The sequence below is a fragment of the Atheta coriaria genome, unplaced genomic scaffold (assembly GCF_025399875.1).
Source record: "Atheta coriaria isolate IRGN ID8LTWV9N9 unplaced genomic scaffold, Caltech_Dcor_3.1 hic_scaffold_1_pilon, whole genome shotgun sequence".
NCBI classification, from domain to species: Eukaryota; Metazoa; Arthropoda; class Insecta; order Coleoptera; family Staphylinidae; genus Dalotia; species Dalotia coriaria.
Genome location: NW_027045443.1, coordinates 288,141 through 306,705, shown reverse-complemented (window position 1 = coordinate 306,705; position 18,565 = coordinate 288,141). Strand labels below are relative to the sequence as shown.

General features: G+C 43.0%; 1 protein-coding gene across 2 annotated transcripts in view; it reads right to left on the bottom strand.

Annotated features, from left to right (window-relative positions):
* The window catches only part of Pgant9 (polypeptide N-acetylgalactosaminyltransferase 9), a 49,436-nt gene that overhangs the window by 14,751 nt on the left and 16,120 nt on the right, over positions 1 to 18,565 (bottom strand). For both annotated transcript variants that reach the window (XM_065305859.1, XM_065305865.1), the window contains exons 3-5: positions 17,247 to 17,329; positions 3,564 to 4,282; positions 2,730 to 2,838 (exon numbers count right to left, since the gene is read on the bottom strand). In XM_065305859.1, the coding sequence (XP_065161931.1) occupies positions 2,730 to 2,838; positions 3,564 to 3,897 (443 nt within the window). In that variant the 5' untranslated portion in view covers positions 3,898 to 4,282; positions 17,247 to 17,329. The remainder of the gene's footprint in view (positions 1 to 2,729; positions 2,839 to 3,563; positions 4,283 to 17,246; positions 17,330 to 18,565) is intronic.

Here is an 18,565-nt window from a genome sequence, read left to right as displayed (position 1 = left end):
CACGCAATGGGAGCGAATGCCATCTACTTAGAGCACGCGCCTACCTGCACCACTCACACCTCCACCCCCGCCGTCGTTTCCACCCCACGGCTGCTTTGTGATCTCTTTATTCTTTCGCGCAAGCAATCGAAATTGAGAGAAAACGCGCGAATCATGTTGCAAACCCGCATAAAAATATCCTCTGGTGGGCGAAATAATAATACATCGATCCGAGCACGAAGCGGAGCGCCGCGCCGAATTTAATGCTAATGCTCTGCAAAGTTTGCAAATTTTAAAAGTTGAGCGCGTTCAGCACGATTGTTTAAAGCCTCGTTTTTAGTTTCTCGACTTTCGGTGAATTATTTCGGCGCGCACGGACAGCGCGGAAGCGAAGCCGATGTCTTGGTTATTTTTATTTTTTCCAAGGTTTATTTGCTTCGCTTGTTTCGGAAGGGGGCAGCACGTGAATTATTTAAGGAGTTGGATTTATGAGCGTCGTGGGCGCCGGGCGGCGAAACAGCGATCCGAAATGCGAAATGATGCGGTACGTGCTCCTCGGATTTTCCACCGCAGCAGATCGCGAATTAACTAGGCATAAAAGTGTTGCCATTTTCCGATGGCCAGCGGTTTATAACATCATAATGGAAAGCAACGCGTGATATTTCCCATCCGGCTAGGCGAAATTAATTAAAGCACAATGCGCGTAGTTTTTTTTTTTTGCAGATCATTTTCCAGCGCTACGCACACATGCGACATGTGCGCGCAGGTACAAAATGAAAAATGAGCTGGGGCGGTAGGAATGCAAGCGGGAAATGCCCTTTCGGGTACAAAAGCCGCACGGTAACTGTATTACGCTCGTGTTTTGCGCGCGCGGGGACATAATATGCACTTTTTCCTCCCCCACTGGTGTAGCAAGGACCAAGTAACCCTATAGTGGTCTGATAGGTTTAATGCCACTGCCGCTGCACACGCCAGAAGGTTGCTGTCGTCTATAAAGCATACTGGCGCATGATTTAAAAAAATGAAAGGATATTGTGTGCAGCGCGCTTTTAAAATTATATAGTCAAATGTACAGTTTGGTTGTCCTGCCACACGGTCGTATCTCTCGCGTATGTCAGCCGAGGGAAAAACTAGCAAGTGAAAACCACCCCTCTCAACGCATTCGCACCCGTTTTGTTCGCGGCGTGTTGGGTGTTTTTTTTTTCTTCTAGCGCTGTGGCGGACGAAACAATGCACAATGCAGCTTGCACACTGATGATTTAGGGACGTGCTGTCGCGACTGTTTACGTCCTCCGCCTCCGCTGCTGGTGCTTCTCGTCCTTGCCGTCGTTTTATTTACGCACGAAATGTACACAAATTCGCGCGCGCGCGCGCAGATTAGACGCGCAAACATCGGACTCCCGGAATCAACACACACGCTGGTTGGAAAGTTTTCCAAGACGCGAAATAAATCAAACACGGGCGCGGAGAATAACGACGCAATTCCATGCCACAATTGCAGCGAGTGGGAAAATTGCGCGCAGAAAAAAAAATGAGTACGAGCCGAGATAAGCAAAAATGAATAGGTCCGGGGAGCAATGTGTAGTCCTCGGCTCTCGATGAAAGGGATTTTTAATTAAGCGGGCGTAACACACACGAGTCTTGCAACCACATAAAAAGATGATCCACCATGCTACCGCAGACTGAAAGCAGCAACCCCTTGCGATCTCAACCGAGTGTTTTAATTCGTACGGGGTTTTGATTAACAAAAATGCACGCTACAATCTCAACATTAAACAAATAAAGCCTCTATTTCTAGTTGGGCTTGGGATATCAAAAAGATAATTTCCAGCGGGTGTCTGCATTGGCCCAATCCCAGTTCATTAGGGTTGAGAGCGCGCTGCACGCAGCAACTTGAATCGAACAAACATTCGAAACTCGTCAAACAAATTCGATTAAAGCATATTCGCACATTCGCAACAATTTCGAATGCTAGATTAAACTACCCTCGGCGCGCGAAGATGCCGCCGCTCGTAATCGAAGTGGAATTCAAATTCACACACGCGAACGTTTCCTTAATATGATAAAATGGAAATATGCAAGAATATTAGGTACGCGACGCGCGTAGTGGAGTTAGTTAGATAAACTTGCGAAAGTTTCGGCCGCGGTTGAGGCGGCGTCCGAAAGCATCAGCGTGCGCCGTGGATAAACCGCCTCCGGGCGCTCGAAGCGCCCGCCGCCGTCTCCTCTAATGCGACTTCTTGTCGAAGCGCCCATTCGAATGGTGGTGTATCTAATAGACCGAAAGGTTCCGAGTTGAACTTTCTAGTGGAAACTACTTCCACTCCAAGTGATACCTTTTCAGACCTTGAAACTCGCGCAAGTTGGGACGTTGCAAAAATAGATGACCATAAGACCCGAGAAGCATGGGCTTAATGCTGGAAGCTGCAAGATCAAAAGGTAACCGGGATTTTCGCCGGTAACTTATAACGGTTGCAGCCGTGCGCGCAGAATGTGCTCTCGGCACAAATTAGGATAAAACACAAATTCGACCACAATTTACGCTTTTTGCCGGTGGTAATCGCGCGCTCTCCAGATCAGAAGGCTCAAAGTCAAAGTTTCCAGAACGCTGCTGCAGTTGCCAGAAATGCGATGTTCCGTACCAGTTACAAGACCACGGGTTTCGTAAACACGCGGATACAAAACGGAGAAACACTCAACACGCCCGGAAGTAACAACAAACAGGAGTAGTAGTAGTAAATTGTACTCACCATTCATCGCGGGGATCCGGTAGACTACGGTGCACGCTGATCATGTCACTGGCATACTGATTGAAAGCGTTTTTCAGCCAGCCGTCATCAACCAATTTTTTCACATCCTCTGCAACACATTCAAAATCCCCCGAAAACTTTACTACCGCAAAACTTTTGCCCGGCATGTGGACTTAATCAAAATGCAAATTAAAATTTCGCTTTCATCCCACATCCCCGAGTCGGGGCGATGTGCGCGCCCTCGACGTCGGCCACTGTTCTAGTTCAAAATAAGTAAGTCTATGTCCCTGAAGCATTAAGTTTTTCCGAATCTTTTAGGTACCTACTCAGGACCCACGTAGAAACACCTATTGAATTTATTTTTAATAAAATAAAATGATAATTTAATAGGTCCCATAATCACTTCCAGGAAATTCAAGTGTTTTTTATCAGTAGATAAATCAGAATATAATTTCGGCGATATCAGCTGATAGAATACATGGGCAATTCAAGTGTCTGCGTTATCAAGCAATTTAATAGTTTGCGAAAGTCTCGGTATATGACTATGAAACTGCAGCAAGGAAAATTGCTTCCCACACCCGGGATTAGGGCTGATAGTAGTCTCGCCGCAGCCTTGGCGGCTTGCGTCATGGAGATGCGGTGCCGGCGCCGCAAAAGACCACCAGGGACTTGCACAAAATACAGCCAACTCCATGTATTTATTCGCGCCGGCAGTTATAAAATACACCGCTCGCACGAAAACAAAATTCTTGACATGACGAACATAAATTAGACGCGCGCGCGCGCTGATAAGACCACAATTTCGCTGCTGAAATGCACACACAAAAGTCTCACCTGGTAATTTCTTGGGCAGGATCACCGGCTTGCCCATCTCGCCCGCATTGGTCCCACCATCCGGCGGCATGATCACAGCATCGGACTCCTCCACTTTGTTCTTGGCCGGTTTCTGGAACGGCTCCTCGCGCAGCACCTCGTTATCATCGACGACAATTTCGATGGCTTGGTTGTTGCTTTGCGGTGGGAGATTCGGCGGCGCCTGTTGCAGGGGCAGAGCGATGGGGTCGCTCTGGTTCTCCGAGTAGAGGAGAAACGCTATCGTGAACCATGCCGTCGAGATGACCACCACCAGCTTGATCAGGAATGAGCGCCTCCGCGTGAGTATCCCCATTCTGGCACTGTTCCGCTCGGCACTGCGCCGCACACACACTACTGCTAGGTCCCTTGTTTACACCTGACGCAGTTTGAGTCAAACTAGCGACGTGTACGCTGCTCGTCGTCGCAAACTACCTCAAAGCATCACCGGCCGCCCTACCGCACACGACACACTCGCGATAACGAAATTGTTACGCTGCGATGTCAACTCGACATGATATGATGCAATGTGTGAATTTCGAATGCGCGAAACGAACGTCAATGTCAGTACTGACAGTCCAGCGCGCTATTTGACACTCGATCGATCTGCGCCTTCGCTAATCCGACGCCACCTGTGCCACTCTCATTCCAGGCAGACTGATCAGTGCTCGGAGTTTTGACGTAATCTTGATATCTCATTCCTGGAACAAACAGAAACGATTATGAGTCAAGTCGAGTGCTCGGGTGATTATAAATTTCTGCCAATTTTCTTCAATCGCGAATATCACGTAAACTAAAAGAGATAATTAAGATCTGATCGCAGCGTTTTAATCTACGGACTGTTTTCTATCAGATAGGATAGTTAAACCGGAAATCTGAGAAATGAAATTTTAATTCTTAAGAAAAAAATCGCAAGGGGGTGCTTGATACTTTTTTTCGACGATTTTTAAAAATTCATATCTCTTAAACTAAAAGCGATAGCCACCAACGAATTGCTGATTATGAAAGATTGGAAAATTCTCTATCAGATAAAAATATAAAACAATTATATTTCCCACAGTAAAAGGTCGAAAAACGCGACTAAAAGTGCTAAAAAGTGACATTTTTCAATTTTTGCCAATTTTCTTTAATCGCGAATATCTCGTAAACTAAAAGAGATAATTAAGATCTGATCGCAGCGTTTTAATCTACGGACTGTTTTCTATCAGATAGGATAGTTAAACCGGAAATCTGAGAGATGAAATTTTAATTCTTAAGAAAAAAATCGCAAAGGGGGGGTGCTTGATACTTTTTTTCGACGATTTTTAAAAATTCATATCTCTTAAACTAAAAGCGATAGCCACCAACGAATTGCTGATTATGAAAGATTGGAAAATTCTCTATCAGATAAAAATATAAAACAATTATATTTCCCACAGTAAAAGGCCGAAAAACGCGACTAAAAGTGCTAAAAAGTGACATTTTTCAATTTTGCCCATTTTATTCAATCGCGAATATCTCGTAAACTAAAAGAGATAATTAAGATCTGATCGCAGCGTTTTAATCTACGGACTGTTTTCTATCAGATAGGATAGTTAAACCGGAAATCTGAGATGAAATTTTAATTCTTAAGAAAAAATTGCCAAGGGGGTGCTTGATACTTTTTTTCGACGATTTTTAAAAATTCATATCTCTTAAACTAAAAGCGATAGCCACCAACGAATTGCTGATTATGAAAGATTGGAAAATTTTCTATCAGATAAAAATATAAAACAATTATATTTCCCACAGTAAAAGGCCGAAAAACGCGACTAAAAGTGCTAAAAAGTGACATTTTTCAATTTTTGCCCATTTTTTTCAATCGCGAATATCTCGTAAACTAAAAGAGATAAATAAGATCTGATCGCAGCGTCTTAATCTACGGACTATTCTCTATCAGATAGGATAGTTAAAACGGAAATCTGAGAGATGAAATTTTAATTCTTAAGAAAAAATTGCCAAGGGGGGGTGCTTGATACTTTTTTTCGACGATTTTCAAAAATTCATATCTCTTAAACTAAAAGAGATAGCTACCAACGAATTGCTGATTATGAAAGATTGGAAAATTCTCTATCAGATAAAAATATAAAATAATTATATTTCCCACAGTAAAAGGTCGAAAAACGCGACTAAAAGTGCTAAAAAGTGACATTTTGCAATTTTTGCCCATTTTATTCAATCGCGAATATCTCGTAAACTAAAAGAGATAAATAAGATCTGATCGCAGCGTTTTAATCTACGGACTATTCTCTATCAGATAGGATAGTTAAAACGGAAATCTGAGAGATGAAATTTTAATTCTTAAGAAAAAATTGCCAAGGGGGGGTGCTTGATACTTTTTTTCGACGATTTTCAAAAATTCATATCTCTTAAACTAAAAGAGATAGCTACCAACGAATTGCTGATTATGAAAGATTGGAAAATTTTCTATCAGATAAAAATATAAAATAATTATATTTCCCACAGTAAAAGGTCGAAAAACGCGACTAAAAGTGCTAAAAAGTGACATTTTGCAATTTTTGCCCATTTTATTCAATCGCGAATATCTCGTAAACTAAAAGAGATAAATAAGATCTGATCGCAGCGTTTTAATCTACGGACTGTTCTCTATCAGATAGGATAGTTAAAACGGAAATCTGAGAGATGAAATTTTAATTCTTAAGAAAAAATGCCAAGGGGGTGCTTGATACTTTTTTCGACGATTTTCAAAATTCATATCTCTTAAACTAAAAGCGATAGCTACCAACGAATTGCTGATTATGAAAGATTGGAAAATTTTCTATCAGATAAAAATATAAAATAATTATATTTCCCACAGTAAAAGGTCGAAAAACGCGACTAAAAGTGCTAAAAAGTGACATTTTGCAATTTTTGCCCATTTTATTCAATCGCGAATATCTCGTAAACTAAAAGAGATAAATAAGATCTGATCGCAGCGTTTTAATCTACGGACTATTTTCTATCAGATAGGATAGTTAAAACGGAAATCTGAGAGATGAAATTTTAATTCTTAAGAAAAAATTGCCAAGGGGGGGTGCTTGATACTTTTTTTCGATGATTTTCAAAAATTCATATCTCTTAGACTAAAAGAGATAGCCACCAACGAATTGTTGATTATGAAAGATTAGAAGATTTTCTATCAGATAAAAATATAAAATAATTATATTTCTCACAGTAAAAGGTCGAAAAACGCGACTAAAAGTGCTAAAAAGTGACATTTTGCAATTTTTGCCCATTTTATTCAATCGCGAATATCTCGTAAACTAAAAGAGATAAATAAGATCTGATCGCAGCGTTTTAATCTACGGACTATTCTCTATCAGATAGGATAGTTAAAACGGAAATCTGAGAGATGAAATTTTAATTCTTAAGAAAAAATTGCCAAGGGGGTGCTTGATACTTTTTTTCGACGATTTTCAAAATTCATATCTCTTAAACTAAAAGAGATAGCCACCAACGAATTGTTGATTATGAAAGATTAGAAGATTTTCTATCAGATAAAAATATAAAATAATTATATTTCTCACAGTAAAAGGTCGAAAAACGCGACTAAAAGTGCTAAAAAGTGACATTTTGCAATTTTTGCCCATTTTATTCAATCGCGAATATCTCGTAAACTAAAAGAGATAAATAAGATCTGATCGCAGCGTTTTAATCTACGGACTAATCTCTATAAGATAGGATAGTTAAAACGGAAATCTGAGAGATAAAATTTTCATTCTTAAGAAAAAATTGCCAAGGGGGTGCTTGATACTTTTTTCGACGATTTTCAAAATTCATATCTCTTAAACTAAAAGAGATAGCTACCAACGAATTGCTGATTATGAAAGATTGGAAAATTTTCTATCAGATAAAAATATAAAATAATTATATTTCCCACAGTAAAAGGTCGAAAAACGCGACTAAAAGTGCTAAAAAGTGACATTTTGCAATTTTTGCCCATTTTATTCAATCGCGAATATCTCGTAAACTAAAAGAGATAAATAAGATCTGATCGCAGCGTTTTAATCTACGGACTGTTCTCTATCAGATAGGATAGTTAAAACGGAAATCTGAGAGATGAAATTTTAATTCTTAAGAAAAAATTGCCAAGGGGGTGCTTGATACTTTTTTTCGACGATTTTTAAAAATTCATATCTCTTAAACTAAAAGAGATAGCCACCAACGAATTGCTGATTATGAAAGATTGGAAAATTTTCTATCAGATAAAAATATAAAATAATTATATTTCCCACAGTAAAAGGTCGAAAAACGCGACTAAAAGTGCTAAAAGTGACATTTTCAATTTTTGCCCATTTTATTCAATCGCGAATATCTCGTAAACTAAAAGAGATAAATAAGATCTGATCGCAGCGTTTTAATCTACGGACTGTTCTCTATCAGATAGGATAGTTAAAACGGAAATCTGAGAGATGAAATTTTAATTCTTAAGAAAAAATCGCCAAGGGGGTGCTTGATACTTTTTTCGACGATTTTAAAAATTCATATCTCTTAAACTAAAAGCGATAGCCACCAACGAATTGCTGATTATGAAAGACTGGAAAATTCTCTATCTGATAAAAATATAAAACAATTGTATTTCCCACAGTAAAAGGCCGAAAAACGCGACTAAAAGTGCTAAAAGTGACATTTTGCAATTTTTGCCCATTTTATTCAATCGCGAATATCTCGTAAACTAAAAGAGATAAATAAGAGGTCATACGCACCGCGTGCAGGCAAAAATACACGCCGAACCTGAACGCGCATAATGTGCGTGGTTTACAATGCTTTATGACTTTCTGCGACGTGGCCAGCACGCCCAGGGAAAGAAGAGAAGCTAAATACGCGATTCAATATCGCATTTACGCGCTGCCCTTTTGCCATCTCGGCGTGCACGCACATAAACTCGCCGAGATTACAAATAACAATCAAGCAAAAGCTATTAACCCGTGCCACTATTAAATAACGTCTAATAAAACGCATCGATTCCACGCCGGGGCCCGCGCGGCCAACTCACAATTAAGTTGTTTAGTTGCGTGTCGAATAATCGAGTTACGAGCAGCAAATTTCTCCGCGCGCAATGAGCCACGACCTGCGCGATAAAACTTGTATCTGATTTCGCCGTTTAATGAATTATTTCGTTATCACGGAACTTTCGGACGTTTTGTTTCGATTTGCACGTAAATTAACATTTACTTCGCACTCGGGCGCGCGCGTTACGCAATGCAACAATAGCGCGCGTAATAAATCACGAAATTACGTGTTTTACAAATGTGCAATTAATTAGTTACAATTCTTGATGAGTACGGTATTGTCACGTGGCGCAGGTAGAAACTACATAAACTGCGAAAGCCTTGTGCCCATTAATTAAAAATAGAATTAATATTTTATTGCTTGTATCGCTTGTTCCAAAAAAAAGTTAACGACTGTTCAAGCATCCATCAAGTGAGAACAAAGATGTTTAACTTGAGAACTTTTTTAATTATGATTTTTTCTGTGCGCGCGCGATTTCGATGTGGTTTGTGGCAAATTGGAATTAAACAAAATAATCGCTGATGACAATCAGCAATCAGCAAAAGTTCGAGAAAGCGCTTTAAAAATGCGAGGGATTTTCCCCGGCGACAATAAAAAGAAATCGAAGAGCACGCGCGGCGCAATAATAAGAGATTAAATTACGATTCGTAATTGATAAGGAGGAGCCGCTTTTATAACTTCGAATGGTCGTAATGCCGACGCGCGTTTTTCGGCCACGAGAAAAAGCGCCCGGATCGCACGATGAATACGATGAAAAACTCAATTATTTTTTAAAGAAATAAAGAAATAAAGAAATATCGCGTCGAGAAGCCGGCTGGCTGGCGGGAAGAAGAATCGGTTGGGGAACGACGGGAGGACGCCAGGAATATAAAAAAATAAAACGCGCGGCGGAGGAAGAAAGCGACGGGCGCATATAAGAACAGGAATCATTCCTTCCATTATGAATCCGCGCGGGCGGAGGCGGCACGTGCGCGGCGTGCACCTACACGTGCTCGCGCGCGCCCCAGCGACATAAATTTCCCCTCAAATGTTTTCATTGCTGCGCGGCGATGGCGCGAAACGCAAACGAAGAACAAGAACGAAAGCACTGCGCGACGCAAGTTCTACAAGTTGAAAGATTCGAGTTTAAAATCGCGCCCGAACTCGGAAGCAACAACCTTTCGCGCGCCGCGCGCCGCCCCCCAAGCTCTATTGTTACCGAATCGCGCGCAGAAAGTGAATAAAAACGTCGGAAAGGGACACGTTCGCACGTGGAAATGCGCGAGGGTTTCGTGCACGCAAAAAAATCCGCCCGCTTTTCAATTGAGTCGTCTTCGTGGGGCGCTCGGACGACAATTATTAAAATTCCGCGAGCGTCCGAAGGCGCGGCGGGAATGTCAATTTCCCGAATAACAATTTATACAGAATGGTTAAATGCGGGCGTTGCGTTTTTGTTGTCCGGCCGGCGGGTTCATTTCCACGCGGTTTTATTTCAACGCGCGAAATAAAACTTTTCCGCAAGTCCCGGCAAGCCTGAATGCCGTGACTATCTTTTTCCGCGCGCGCGGACAAAAACGGCGTGTAAATGCGATCCAGATAAGATTCAGCAATGCGTGTCAACGGCGCGCCCGCATTCTTTTCTCCCGACTGCTCAAGGAACGGCAGGCATGCAAAACAACGCCACTGCCGAGGCGGCGATCTCAAATTGAAATGTGAGAAGGCGCGCGCGCGCGACCGCGGGTCGAGCGCGCCACTCTGAAAAAGCGCGAAAAAGAAGAAAATCAGCATGCGATTGAAGGAAATCACTAACACGTGAAATTGCGCGCTATTATTCCCCTATTGTTGGCTCGAAAGCGTGCGTGAAATGAATCACTTACACAATGAAATTACACGCGCGCGGACGGCGAAGTGTCGCGAGAAAAACGAGCGCGCCGGCGAAAAACGCCCGTCCGGCCTGGAATGGCACACAACAAAAGGATTGAGCGGCGGAAATATGCAAGTTGTGGGCCGGGGCTCAAAGCCGAAGGAATCTAAAAAATTGCAATTCTAGAGTGCAAGAAAAAAGCGAAACGCGGCCATAAATCGTTTAACATCGGAAATGCGCATGCGCGCTAGCGCACACATCACACATACTTCATATCCACCCCACCACCAGAGTGCTTTATAGTCGCTCGTAACAATCGGTGTATGTAACGCCAGAAAAGAATAAAAAAAAAACTGGAACGGAGAGAAAAAAAAACGCGGATAAGATTGAGGATTGAAACGTTTTAGTAAATCGTTTCGGGGCCCGAGCGGGCGTGTCCAGGCGATGCGCGGAATGTTGCTCGATGGGATTCGTTAGGACCTGGGCCGATGGGTGTCATGGAGCGAGAGGAAAAATAATTGCCCGACATGGATGATAAAGACGTCTCTCGGGGCAGCAAAAACTTTCATCCAGCATCTTTCAAAGATTTCGCTTTCCTCGTGGCCGAAAAGTTTGCGCCGAAAAAATTGAACAAGACAGAGCAGGAATTAATAAAGCACTAACGACGGCAAAAAGATGATAAAAATTAATTTCCAAACAACAAATAACGCACACGAAAATACAAGAATAAATATTAAAAAGCGATTTTCGGGGATATCAAAACATGGAAAACAAAATTCGGCAAGAGACGAAACAGATGGAAATGAGGAATGAACAGGACAGATATGATTGCGCGGATAACGTGGAAAAGAACGCGCACGAAAAAGAAGAAATGTCGCATAATGATGTAATTTATCATGTGAACGAGTATGCGAATGTGTCACAATACCATCAAGCGGTTTTTCCTTCCTCCGCCCGCTTTCCCATTTTCCTTCTGTGCCTGCCATTCGGCAACGCGTCCGGTCCCCTTTCGCGTTTCATTTTTATTTTCAATTTTTCCTATCCCATCTACTACTCCACCGAAAGAATTCCACAACGACAACAAATCAGGATACAGGAGATACAGGGTGTTCTTGCGGTGCAGCACAATCAATCAAATTGAAATTTGCCTAAAAGTATCGCCAGCGACACGAGAAAATAAAAATACGCAGGAATAAAAGAATGCGGCGGCATGACAGTGATGCGGAGTATTTCAGCCGGACGCCGCCGCCGCCGCCGCGAGCATGACGCTAGATGATGATGGTAGATGGTGAATGGCGGACATCGGTCGTATTGTTGCGCGCATTGTTTTGCATAACGTTGAGTAATCACCCGACAGGCGGCGGGTGAGCGCGGGTAATTAATTGTTTTCTTGCGGCGGCGGAGGCGGCGGCCGCCTCGATACAAGCATCGCGACAACTTCTGTTCTTGTCGGCGGCGTTCAATTGTTTCAGATAAACGTCAGCGTTTGATAAATGTACACACATAGCGAATGATAATAACGCGGCATTTTTAATTTTTCGATTTCGCCCGGTTTGCCGCAGATGCGATGATGGCAGGTGGAGACACAAAGAGAAATGAGCCGCCGCCGGCGATGAAAAAGATGATGTCGAAGTCATTCGTAGTTGTCCGGAAAGTCTGCAGCATCGCGCAGTCATTTTTTTACACGAACATCTGTTGAATATCATTCCGACAAAGATCCACCATCGTCGGTCACCTCGTGTGATTCATTTTTTTGCATTTGTACCCGTCCCTGACCGCCGCCGGCGCCATTTGCATGCGTGCGCGCGATTTCTTACTTTACGACCCCTCGTTTATCCCGTCCCCGTGGAATGCGCGAAACTAAGACAAACGACGTGAAAAGTGCCCATGTTTTATATCAAATTATCCACCATCCGGGTCAAAAAATATACAGTGTCATTCACGAACAACACCCTGTAGAATCTCATTAGTTGTATATTCGAAGCATCATTCATTAATTTGTTAAGCTAGGCTGAAAACCGACCGAAATGTGCATTTCGTGTTCGTGGCTTCTACCGGGAGTAGTCGTGACTCCTGACGCATGGCTGAACCGGCGCCTCCACCACCGGCGGTTCTTACGCAAGATGCATTTGTCATATTCCTGATTAAGGCGGCGCAGAAGTGCCACAACCGAACTTCCGCACGTACACCGCGCATTAATTCGCCTAGAATACAATCGGAGCAACAATACGATGAGTACACACGTACACCCACACACAACACACAACTAGCGCCATCTGTAGTCGACGAGTCCCCAAACAAACACAACTATTTTTGTGTAGCGTTGCGTGCATTTTAAGCACCGATTTAGCTGCGCGCTATGTTTGCATGCCTCGGAACAAATTCTATGCAGACATTCCTCATGAAATTCATAATATGTCAAGAGTAGCAGAAGCAGACGCAAAAAGAAAACGCCAAGTCGTTGTGCAAGCGGCGTTCGAGTGTGCGTGCCGCGCCGTCATTATCCTTCGCTTTTCCGTAAGTTCAACTCACGCCACAAAACAGGAATTCCACGTCGGTAGTCAACATCATAGAGGTACCTACCTACCTACTACCGAAGATGGTAGTATTTATTTTGACGGTAATTTAAATATATCGACAAATAAACGGGGTCAGTTATCACGCGCGATATCGCTGCTTTTAATCAATTTTCTCCTTTTTGAAGTCGCGATCTACATGTGAGACTAGGCTAATCTTGCGCGGCTGATGAAGGAACATGCAAAGTGAACATTAATGGCCCCACACATGAATTATGGACTCACTCTAAATTGATTAATACACTCACGGGTATTACGCATGCGCGATAGCGCACATTTAAAGAGGCGGAGCGTAACACGCTAATCAAAACTTATTAAGCGCTACAAATCACATTAATTAATTACGAGCAATTGTTTATTCTCGCACACAAAAAAAAGAGCTTTGTGAAAGCTTATATTCATCGCCGATGCACTACACCACCCACCGTACGGAGTTTAATGCTTGATTAATAATACCTGCGCAAAAACGCGAGCGGAAAACTTCTCGCGTACGCCACTCGCACCCCCTTCGCGCGCGCGCACGGATGTTATATGGGCAGCTAATAGAAAAATAATTGAAAAAGTTAAATCGGCATTCTAAAGTACCAGTATTACGCGCGGGCGTAACAAAAACGAGTTTAAAAATAACTTAGTACCTCTCGTGTGCGCGGTAAGTAAATAAGCGGACTTAGAACTTGCCAACTCGGAAAAACTTGGCCCACAACGCGCAAATTAATTATTCATTTCGACGCGCCAACCCCTTTCGCGTTTTTCCACGTTTTGCATAAACAGTGCGCTGGGCGCGCGCGCCCCGGCGTGTGTCATCATCGACGGCGCCTCCACCACCACTTGCATCGATTAATCTGCATCGATGCACGCCGTGTCTTACGCAAAAAATCGCACCGAGCATAAATTATTAATGAACCGTCGGCGACACGTTAAGTTATGGGGACAAAGCTTCGATCGGTATCAGTAAATGTGACACTAAATTAGACGCCGCACAACTTTCCGCCAACTTTCCGGCAAAGTGGAGGCGCTGGTGGAGGCGCCGGGCGAACTATCCTCCGCCCGACAGCGTGCCGCGATTGCAAAAACGTTGTTGCCATAAATTAATGCGCTCGGGTGTTTAGCTTAATTAGTGATTAATGAAATATCGATGCGCGTGTATGCGGTTGGCTCACCTAATAGCCACCCCCGATGGCTTTATCCGTTATCCCCAAACTTCCGCCCGTAATCCGTAGTAAATTGCACAAAAACTTGCATCGTCTCCTAATGAATTACACGAAACTTTTATTGCGTTAGTTTTTTAAAATTTAATTTAAATATTAATCACGCCCTCTGGTGGTGTGTAGCTAACGGATGTTTAATACCAATACTAAAGTATGTATATATACGCCGGTGTATTGAAGTGCGTCGCTGGAAAGTTTAATTGAACGCGCCGACGGCAATCAGTCAACATGGCGACGCCAAGAACGCCGCAGCCGCCACCGCCGATCACTTCCGCTTTCGTTATCTAGGTGGTGTGTTTGTTTAAAATGCGCGGCGTTCGACGTGAACGCGGCGTGTAAGTGCCGCGGCCGGTGATTGATTGCGCCGAATTTATTACCGATACATCCGTCGAGCGCGAGAGATGTGTGTGCACCGCGCGGCGCGCGCATAACTAATAATTAATTGTCGCGTTTAATCAAACTAACGGCGGCGGCGTTATTGCGAAGTTGCGAAGTTTGGCGAAGCCGCAAGCGCGAACTTCGCCGGGGATTGATGAACCGCGCGCGGAAAACAAATAAACGAGTGCGCCACGATCAACAAACGACCTGCGCTGGAGTGTGTGCCAATCAGTGCAAATAATGCAAATAATGGCAAGTTTTAATTGGTAGCTAGGTATACGCTTGCTTTTGTGCAACAATTTTTAGTTTATTTACACGCGCGCATGCAGAAAAAATAAAAATAAATAAACGCGAAAAGTTGCGACAGTTTTTGCTAAACGCGTATTTGGAATGCAATCCCAACACTAATTACATGCGCAATTAGCGCAATTACGCATATCACTGAAGTGTCCGCTTACCAATGAGCATGAGAGCTCATTTGAAGGCTCGCAAAACAAAATACTCATTTGTTTCGGCCGGCAATTCGTTGTGAAGCGTGAACGGACCGCTGGAAATTACGAATTTTCCCGGCTCGCAACACAGCAGCATCGGCAATCGCAGGAGATTCTGTCACTCGCGCAAAGTTTTCCGGGGTGTTCGCCGGCGCTAACCGCCCGCTTTGATTAATGACGTTTAGTTTCCCTCGCCGAGATCAAGCAGTTGCACTGTTGTGTCCGGAAAATGTCAAAATTTAAGAATCGTATGTCATGTTTACTCGCCAAACTTTTCACCCACGCAAATAAAATGAAATATTGTGTTCATATTCCATAATTACTTATTTGAATATACAAAAAAACCATCAGCAGTGCGCCGGCGTGGTAGCGCTCAAAAGTTTTCCGCCCCGGAAAATATAAATTCGCCGCGCTCCAGTTTAATGATTGAATTTTATACCGCAAATATCTCATGCTCGTCGGCGGTTGGGCAATATACGGATCTCGTATATATTAAAGTTGTAAAATTATTCCGGGCCAATTTTATTACCGTTTTATTAGCTGCGCACTGTTGTGCAGCCCGGAATAGTACACCACACTGACAAGAGAAAGTGCGGACGAGCTCATCTGCCGGAATTACTCGCCATATTATATTTCCAACGGCGTGGAAAGTGCATGTTGACATGTGGCGCCATCTGAACGCGCATAGTTCCGAAATGTTTAAAGCACTAATCGAAAATGCCAACTAACGCGCCGAATAGCGCCGAAAAGTGTTGCGTACATGTTTGGCCAACGCTGTGGGCATTCATCGGCGGCATTGAAAGCGCACATCAAGTGCTTCGTCTTCGGCTGAAAAGCGGCGCGTAAATCTCGCCGACGCATAAAGCCGAGCGGCGCGCAAAGACTGAAAGCAAGTAATAATGCGAAATTGTAAAATAGAGAAAAGTAAAGTTCGGCGCGAGAGGGTAATGCGAAGTTGTGATGCCGAACGCCGTTCGGGCGCGCGAGATTAAAGATTCAGGCTTTCATTCGGGCGCGCGCTAAACGCTCGAAAGAAAGGGCGCGAGGCGGCACAAAGCGGCGGCGGCGGCGGCGGGCTGTGTTCGAAAGTTAAAAGAGGGTTGGAAGTTGAACCACTAAAAGGCCGCGTAAAACACAACAATTACATTATGCATTATTATATAAGAGTTTTTCTTCTTCCTCAGCGCCCCGAAGAAAAGTTGCGCGAATTTTAATTCGTAAGCGAAAGAAGCAAGCACGAAAAAAAAAGAAGAACAACCAACCCGGCGAGTTTCGATGGGACTTAGGTGCACTCGTGTCGGTTGCAGGCTTTGTTCAATTATGGATATTAACAATTAACAATAACATCGTTTTCGCCGCTGCATTGTCTTGCGCCGGCGCGCGAAATAGTTTAGAAATTTAATTACTGTCAAAAATGAATTGTTCAAGAACATTACAACTCTTGCCGCATTACACATCACGAGTGGAAGAGCATTATCAAAACAATGATCTTTTAATTCGTTTAATTAATAGTCAGATGATTCGTTCGCAGCGATATAATGAGAATTTAATTAAATAAGGTTTTAACTTTCATCTTCGTTTTGAAATAATTTATGTTTAATGGCGTGCGGCGCTGCAGTGAAGTGCTGGCTGGCAACAAAACGCCGCTTGAAATGCCACAAAATATAAATAGAAAGCGAATTGGAATCGAGTGCAATGCGTTCGGTTTCATCTTCAAAGAACTTGACGAAATTATTGAAACATGAAGCAATAAACTCGCTCACTGTTTGCGAAAAATAAGCGCACTGCGTCGGCGCACTAGTGCAGGTCGTGATCAAAGAGGAAAGTAGAATAGAATTTTGCTTCTTTGACGAAACATGAAATTGTAATTCATCAATGCGCTCGTATCTTATTGTCGTATGAAGGATTTCCGCTCCGCTGTCATGAAAATTATCGACACACAGGAAGTGACTTACGCACGACACGATTATGATTACGACTAGTGATGTAGAAGAGAGCGAGTGTTATGTATTATGTAAGGCAGGCGGCGATAAAAAAATGACGAATCTTCACGATATATTCGCTCCTAATCGAAATATTCAAACATGACCCGCGTTGCCTTTTGTTGCGAAACATAAATGTTAACAATAACAACTCACCGTTTCGTTAATTTCCCCCTTGGACGATGCACACGCGAACGCGTCTCTTCGGCGGCATTTGCGCTCGTACGCTCGTCGACCTTCTGCAAATGGAAAATTGTCAACAATTAGCCAACAGCAAACAATATACGCAAACGTCGTCAAATCGTTGATTGCACAATCAAGAAGCGACTGCGAAATCGACCTAACCTCAATCGCCTCAAACATAACCTCAATTGCGGGCGCGCTATCAGCGATAATTCGTTGAAATTCGCTCTGCGGTATTGACGATGCATTGCGATTCGAAAAATCACATCATTATACGCGAACAATGCGCGCTTCCAACACGTTCCTGCATTTTTTCTTAACTAAATCGGGCGCAGCTCATTCTTTTCCGCGATTCTCAGCATTTCAATCATCATTTTTTCATATTCGTACCTCACGTCTCTCTCGATATTATAAAAGTTCATACAACTAGCCCGGCAGAAACACGCTCCATCGGTGTGTGTGTGTGTACAAAAAAAACTAAAAAAAAACATAAAACGTTTTTGCCTGTTAGCCACAGTTGAACCGGCGATACCTGCTGCATGCGGATTCGTAGTATATTCAAATCACAAATGAAATTGTGAACGCACACATTAATAAGAAGCAACTATCAATTCCTAGTCCGCCGGCGGTGTTGCATTGTTGCTGAAATTCGAACGCGCAATTGTAATAAAATAACTCGCGGTTATTTGAATTTGTTTAGCCGTCGCGTGCAATTGCGGCAAATGCATTGCGCGCGCCTTACATTTTGTTCAAACTCGCAATGAATAATTTTTATCGTGCCGTAAAATTCGGCGCACTGGTGCTGATAATTCGCAATATTTAATGAGCGCAGCCGGGCGCTGCGCACGTTTACTGTTATTTGCTTTGATCAACCGAAAATGAATGTCATAAACTTTCGTCGTACAGGTGTCGTGTTGTGGTGTGGGTGTTGCGACACGTAACCAACGTGAAATTTTCGCGGGTTAACGCATAGCTTTATTGTTCATCGACATATCAATTATTACATTGTGCATAGATTAGTGTGTCGTGTCTCCGACCACGGAACAACATGTTTACGCGATTGTTAACACGCCGAAATAAGAAAATCTATATATATAAAAATGAATTGTTGTTCGTTAGTCTCGCTAAAACTCGAGAACGGCTGAACGGATTTATCTTATCTTGGTCTTGAATTATTCGTGGAGGTCTAGGGAAGGTTTAAAAAGTGAGAAAAATTCGAATAATTGCCGGGAAAATCCTCAAAACAGCTCTTTTCTATAGAATAAAATTTGACATTGAGATTCAATCATAGT